Source organism: Penicillium longicatenatum (assembly GCF_028827895.1).
Source record: "Penicillium longicatenatum strain IBT 33135 chromosome Unknown contig_1_segment0_segment0, whole genome shotgun sequence".
In the NCBI taxonomy this organism is placed as follows: Eukaryota; Fungi; Ascomycota; class Eurotiomycetes; order Eurotiales; family Aspergillaceae; genus Penicillium; species Penicillium longicatenatum.
In genome coordinates this window covers 3,523,279-3,530,755 of record NW_026643119.1, presented here as the reverse complement: position 1 = coordinate 3,530,755, position 7,477 = coordinate 3,523,279, and the positions used below count along the sequence as shown (strand labels likewise).

The following is a 7,477-nucleotide window of genomic DNA, read 5'->3' as shown; positions in this document are numbered from 1 at the left end:
CGGCGAGCGTGGGGGCTTACGGCTCCATTTTGCGTGTTTGCTTTCCACTCCAGATTTCAGACGAAGACATACCAGTTGATGAAGGCCCTACAAGCTCAGGCGGCGAAAGTCCAGACAATGAAAACTCAAGTTTTCTAAGCTCGGCTTATAAGAGCCCAATCAGTATGTTCAAGTCAAAGATCCTTTGTCTCGAATATAGTGAAAGCGAGGCATATCTGGTCACCAGTAGAGCCAGGAGTTTTCTGCAGAACGCTGAAGATCTCAAATCTGGATTCGGGCTCCAGCTGGGTGAGCACATACAAAGCGAACCATCAACTCTGAAGTTCCTGAACAATCGGTGGCCGATCATCAAGTATAAGACAATCCAAGGATTCTCGGTCACGGTTCTTGTATGTTGCAAAGATGGCTGTATTGTGCAACAAGTACAAATTGATCAAGCATCCGGCCCAGATATACTAGACTTGAATCTGAATATGCAATTCGCGATGCAGGATCTAGACTACATGCGGTCTGTGGCAAACATGGAAAAAGAAGAAAAAATATCAGAAGAATCAGAGAACGAAAATTGGATTCTGTTTACTGGAAAAAACAAAGACACCGGAGTCGAGCAAGGTCAGATTGGGGTGCTCGTGGGGCTTTTCAAAGACCAGGTGCCTCACCCTATTCCAGAACATGGTCAACCCAAGGCCCCTGAAGCCCCTAAACAGCACCCTGAGACTCAAAGTCTACCTGGTTCAAGCACAGCTCACTCATGGTTGATTCCGTTTACGCACAAATTTGGAGACAAAAAGACTGTCCAATATACGGCGACATTTGAGTTCCTTGAGTTACAAATGGACCCATCCTATACGATGATCCCCAACCTGCCTGAAAAGCTTTTGGCTGGCTCAGAGGGCGCATCAGGAGAGTTTCAAACTCATAGTGAGAGGATTTTTTGGCATTGTGATCGAAACTTGGAGCACATTCTGTCTGTCTGCAGCATTCCACTTCACTTAAAGCCACTGGCAACCTACGACCCCACGACTATCCGTGATACAGAATGTGATCCGTTCAGGGAACAAACTAGCTGTTCTACCCCGGCGGAAAATGCGAGAAAAATAGCGCTGACTTGTGGGGATTTCGGAGACCATCGAGTCAGTGTATCAGGAAGCTAGTAAGTCATTCGGAAATTTAAAAAAAAAATTCAGGGTGATCCAGCCTACGCGTATCTGACGATAACATCTGGGCAGTTTCGCTTTCTCATTTATGATAGAGATGTACAAGCGTCTATCTAACAGCTCCGGCAACGCGCAATTGTGCGAAAGAATCCATGAGACATGCAAGGGTCACCTTGAGTGGGTCTTCGACCTTAATCCCGATGCAACTTGTTCTGCTAATGTCTGGATTGATGGTAACTCCATCGAGTTCACAGGTTTGACGGATCTCCCGAGTGACAATCCAGATGCTATGCCTTACCACATTATGAAGGCCATAGAATATGTGGAGGTATTCGACGATCTGCACGAGATGGCTTTTGTTTGCAGCAAATTGTTAAAGCTGTGCAAGCAGTGGTTCTCGCGACTTAAAAGTACAAAGAACATACGGACGCCAACCTGGCAGCATACCGTGAGCTCAGACATACCTATATATCGCCTGAGCGATCATATTTGGATCTGGAGGACGCTCAAAGGTGTTGAAGATTTGATTTCTCAAGTAAAATGGACGAGTGATCATTCTGCCAACGATTACCCTCGACTTAAAGTTGTCCTATTAGAGTTTCTGGAACTAGAACCCCTAATTTCCACCCTGAAAGCTGAGAGATTTCGGACCAGTGACTCATGGTCTATGACAGCAACGGACCAAAACACCATTCCTTTCGACTCCGAAGATATTCGAAAGGAAACCCTCAAACGGTTTACCGTCAAGAACGATGGTTTCAACCGACGCATGCTGAGTGTCACTCGCAGCGCAATCGAGACTCGGTTTTTACTACATTCGCGTGATACTGTACTGTGCTATGGAATCCTCTGGGGATTTTATGAAGGTCAGAGCGAGCTTCTGAAAGAGATGTTAAAAATTCAAATAAAGCATGATGATGAGCTATGCGATGAGGTAGCTTGGAAGGACCCCCTCCGCTATGGACTGGCTCTTTTGCTGTCTCGTGAGCGTTGTCAGCTAGAAAGAATGCATTCGGCACATACGATCTATCAACATGCGAGAAAAGTCTTGTTGAATTCATCTTCAGCAAATGGGCTTTTTCCCGGTCGGCTCAGCGATGATAAACAAGGAACAGTGTTCGAGGAGGAGATTGATCGTGATCATTATTTTCACGTTGGATTTGAGATCCCTTACATTTTATTGCGATGCACATATCCCAGCGAGACTCCACTTCTTTCCAAGGAAGACGAAACTTCCACTTCATTTGAATATACGGATACTATACCTTTCACCCATTCACAAGAGATCTACAATGATTCGAGGCTTCAAAACGACCAAAGCCGTCAGAATCAAATTGGCGCACAACCACGGGTAGTATCAACTATGATGAAAAAGCAGAATCCCTACGCCGCATTTTTCGACGTGAACAAAATCGTGGATGTCCAAGATGAGTGGCTCTTCAAGGACCCCGATTTCCTGGACTTCGTGCCTCCTCAGAACCCGCAAGAGAGAAAGACTATATCGGAAAGGGCCTGGGAGGCTTTCGGCCTAAGTGACTGTCCTGATCTGTCATGGGAAAAAGTGGATATTGCAGACGGTGAAAACACTAACACACTCTTTGATTACTTTCTTCGGCGTCTGACTTTGAGAAAGACACTTCAAGGAGCAGAAGTATCGGCGTTTGTTCTTGACATCTGCAAAACCAGGAAGAAGAAGCTTCGGCCCTCTCAGAAATCCTCGCTTTATTGCATACCAATGGAGGACCACGAATCGGGTTTCAAGTTTATCTCACTGAGCAAGCGAAGACTTAATAAAAGTAAAAAGCGATTGATAAACCTGAAATTCCCTACTTGGGATATGGGTGTCACCTGTTATCTCGCCACCCCAGAACGTGACAGGTCGAGCCTGGCGTCCTTCATCCAAAGACATGGAAACATCAAAGCAAGCTTCTTCCATGATGACGTTATGATCGGGTTCAACACCTGGACTACAGAGTTTCATTGTCGCTTTTACAGAGCAATCAGGAAAGGGTCCCCCGAATGGAAGATGTTGGAAGCAAAGAAATCTGTTGGGGGCGCAAATGCACGAGCGGAGCTTCAATGCAGCCGGAAACTGGGCTATAAGCGATGCCGAACGCTCGGAAACGGCTTCTATATCGTGGATGATGTTTTCAGCTTGCTTATGGTGGGCGATTGGTGCGATCGATACTGGACATGTCATGTCTTCGAGACATCGACGACTAACAGTGGCCTGTTCGAAGATAACTGGCGTGAAGACAATCCGAGCTTCCCCCAAAGGAAAGTCCTTGAGCTCGTCTTGTTCAACCATCTCCTAGGAAACGTCCACCGCAGCACTAAGGACATTTTGAACAAGGTTGAACAAGATCCACAATCGAGCTCATCTGAACCAAGCGAGGAGCTGTTTTCAACCACAAGTTTCAAGGACAAGAGACAAGAGCTACTTGATGAAATATTCCAAGTACTTCGCATCTTGAAAGACAGTATCGAAGGCGTCAGGGGCTTGATTGACGACTGGAAGCAGCGTGAGAGCTCTCAGGGGCGGGAAAGGCCACGCTGGACGCGCAGCGACGAGCAAAAGTATCGCAAAGTCATCCAAACACAGACCAATGAGTTGGTCAAACATGATCGTGAAATCAACCTTTTGCTTTCCAACATCGATTTTCTCATTTCCTTGGTGAATAATGAAAAGTCCCTCAGTCAAGCCAGAGATGTTACTCGCTTCACATACGCCACTGTATTCTTTCTGCCTGTGGGACTTGCGGTTAGCATATTCAGTATGAGCGGTGCGCCGGATCGAACATCCATTCTCCAAATGATAATTACAGCAATAGTTGCCTTGTCCGTCACTGTTGCTGTCCTTTGGTATGTTATGAAAGCCCCGAATTCAATGTACACCCGTGGCCTGAACATCGGTGGGCTCGTGCAAGCTTTCAAACCGGAGCAAATCGACGAGACGACCACCAAGGATCGGAAGATACGCGATTCGGCGAGCACTGATATAGAGAAACCCCCCTACTTCTAGCCAGCGATCCCCTATGAAATCTCTCCGTTACAGATTAGCTACCTTGCCAGGCCTCAGACAAGCAGATGAGACCAGAGAAGATACCGGCGACTCTATAGCTTGAAACGAATATAATTCAAGAAATATAAGAAATAATAAGGGGACGTAGATAGTAATATGCTTTGGTAAATTCCATCAGTACATACACATAGTAGGGTTTTGTGGGGGGAAAATGGCGGGATACGCACTGACTCCGAAAGTCCAGCATAACTAGACACGCTAATTCACACAAGACCTCAGTGCTTAAGGTCCGACCGACGCCCCATTAAGACGCTACTAGTCTTTAGAAAACCAGAATACTACCAGATATCTGCCGTTTACAAGGAAAGAAAATAAGGGTTGTAGAAATCTAGTAGTTTCTCATGCTGCAAGACTCATTGTCTGCTAAGTAAACGCCAATATCATGCAAATGCCACTGCAGCGATACTCATGTTGCCAGATGCCAACAGAATAAGCAAAAGATAAAACGCCTCCCAGGCCATCCCCGTCTGGCGGGGAGAGGAACATAACCCTTCTAGGTTGCAACGCCAAATAGATGCTAATAAAACATGATGGAAAACCCTGTACAAGGTCAAAGATGATGGTAAAGAGACAAACAGAAACAGAAGGTAAAAGGTGTACAGCGAATGTTAAAGGTTTTTTGGGGTCGTGAGAGGAGTCATAAACGCAATCACATCGTCAAAGAGATCAAAAGGGGGTTCAACCAGAGAAAGTCTGGGAGGGAGTGTAGAATGGTTGGGGCACATGGCCTTGATACCACGGGTCGGAGGGGATGAAGGGTAGAAGACCGGTCTTGCGATCAGTGGAGCCCTTGCTCAATGGTTGATAGTGCATGTGGTCGAAGGGAACACTGCGCTGCTGTTGCATTGAGGTTGAGGGTGGTGGAATCAATAGAGTGTGCACTGAGCGAACAGGCCGGTAAGGGGAGTTGCGGTTGGCGAGGAAGAAGGAGGGGGAAAGGTGGGTTTGAGGAGTGTGAACGGAGTATGCCGAGACAGCTGGGGAGACGGTCGAGGATGACACGCCGAATGGGCTGCTCTGGTGATGACGACCCAGGTCGGGCAGGGTGGGTGCATTGTAAACACCTGATGCGACGGGCGGCAATGGAGCAGAGGGCATCTGATGAGGCTGCATCCAGTTGGCAGACCGGTTGTAAGCCGGAGGCATACGAGCTGGGATTGGGAGCTGCGAGACTGGGGTCGAAGGAAGTGGCTGCTGAGACATGGGATTCGATGTCGGAGTCAAGCTGAGGTTTGGAGGTGGAAGACGTCCTACACCCTGCGCAACTGGAGCAGAAGTCGGCGTGAGAACGGGCGGGAGAGTATTCATTGCGTTCACAGGAATGCTCAGCGGTGCCGGTTGGTGGGCAGGCTGGGTCGCCGGGCGGACAATCCGCTTCATGGGTTGCAGTTCATTCTCGTCGTCACGGCTGCGCTTGCGAGATCCTCCAGGAGCAACCTCGCCCAGTTGTGGGGCAGGGTAGGGCATTCCAGGAAGGGGGACATAAGGCCAGGTGGGCTGAGCCTGCGGGCGGTAATCAGATGGGGGCGATGGCAACTTGGACAAAGGCGATTGGGGCTGCAATCGGGGCGGCGAGACGCGCAAGGCCGGGGCCTCTGACTCGACGGGGTGCAAGGACGCCGCGTTGAAGTAATCACCGAAAAGACCCAGCTTGGTATGCCAGCGATCCCATTCTGCCTCCGAGGCAAAAAGATCGTAGCGAATGTTGCTAAGGAACTCGACCTCCATGACGTGAATCTCCTGGACCGCAATGCCCGAGACCTCGGCCCACGTCTTATTGGTGTAAGTGTTATCGTCCAAAACTGTAGATAAGTCAGCAAGGATGGACCAATCATAGAAAATCATGCCAAGGCGGTGAGCCGATAAGAGACTACCTACATTTGTTGCCGAGCATCAGAGCGACCGTCATGAGCCGGAATTCGCTGCCTTTCTTGCCCTTGACACCAGCGTTGAACTTCTTCAACCGGTAGATAAACAGCAATGCTAGCAGAATCACGTTCTGGCTGACCTGGGTGGTCGAAAGAATTGTGGCGACCCACTTCTGGAACCCCACGGTGGGTATAGCTTCCGCAACGAGGTTGGTCGTTGGCTGCCGTCGGTCTTCGATAGATTGGAGTTTCGATGTCTTTTCAAACCAGAATAAACAGGTCATCTGCGGGGCCATGAGGATTAGCATGTGGTACAAAAATTAATAACAGAATTCAGCAAGACGCCATTTCTTACCTGAGCAGCGAACTCAGCCAGACTAGCTCTGCTATTGTTGATCGACGACGGAATCCGCAAGTTGGAGCCACTGGCAGTTCCATTCGATGCTTTTCTCTGGACTGGTTCGGATGCGGGAACATCTTTGGCGGGGGCTGAGTGGGTGGGCTTCATAGCGACAGCCATCGAAGAAGAAATAGCGTCGAATGGTGGCATATAGTTGTAATGGTGAGAAGGAATGCCGTGCACTTTCCCTCCGTGGCCCACCGGGGGGATTGCATTGTAAGTAATGCCGGTCATGTCGGTAGGAGGGGTGGGCAGACCGTCCCGGAAGGGAGCAGTCCAGGATCCCGTGAAGACCGGTTTGGCAGGGTAAGGGCCGTGGGAGGTCAGACCGGTGGATGGAGTGATGGGGCCCAAGATCGAAGATTGAGAGGGCAGCGCTGATGAAGACATAGGGATGGACGAGGTGTAAAGTATAGCCGGGCGAGAGGTTGACACATGTGGGATGGTCGGGGTCGGTGGCTTTGATCAGTAGGAAAAGCGAACCGAGCAAAGTGTTCAGTGGGCCATGATCCTTCTATGCAAATATCGGAGATGGGGTTCGAAGCGAACAAAAGGGAACGTCAAGTTGTAGATGGTTGCCCCTGCGTTGTGTGGAGATGTCCAATTGGAGATGAAGGACCGGGGTAAATGAAAAAGAAAACCAAGAGGAGGCTGATCAAGGTAATCAAATAGAGAATGAAAGAAGTAAGGATAGTTCTCCAACGGAAGAATGATGTCTATGGAAACAGCCAAGCCAGTCCCATATAAGGATATAGACAAACTAAACCAGGTTTGAGTTAAGGGAACCACCCAAAGTGAAGTAGCCAGTCAGAGTAATTTAAAATGAAAAAAAAAAAAAAAAAAAACGAAAACGCAAGAAGAGAATCTTATAGTTAACTAGGTAACTAGGTAAACTTCCAAAGGAACGTTCACGGGCCGGGAAATAAAATAAAAAAATAATTAAATGAGGAAATGAAAAAGCGACTATGAA

General features: G+C 48.4%; 2 protein-coding genes across 2 annotated transcripts; one reads left to right on the top strand and one right to left on the bottom strand.

The window, feature by feature from the left end:
• Positions 1–1,254: 1,254 nt before the first annotated feature.
• N7484_002086 (uncharacterized protein) lies at positions 1,255–4,179 on the top strand (the record flags this gene model as incomplete). The annotated part of the gene is made up of 1 exon (XM_057112506.1): positions 1,255–4,179. The coding sequence occupies one exon, from the start codon at positions 1,255–1,257 to the stop codon at positions 4,177–4,179; it is 2,925 nt and encodes a 974-aa protein (XP_056977243.1).
• A 738-nt stretch (positions 4,180–4,917) lies between these two features.
• Positions 4,918–6,897, bottom strand: N7484_002085 (uncharacterized protein; the record flags this gene model as incomplete). Its single annotated transcript, XM_057112505.1, has 3 exons — positions 4,918–6,041; positions 6,118–6,391; positions 6,463–6,897. The coding sequence occupies 3 exons, from the start codon at positions 6,895–6,897 to the stop codon at positions 4,918–4,920; spliced, it is 1,833 nt and encodes a 610-aa protein (XP_056977242.1).
• Between the last annotated feature and the right edge of the window lie 580 nt (positions 6,898–7,477).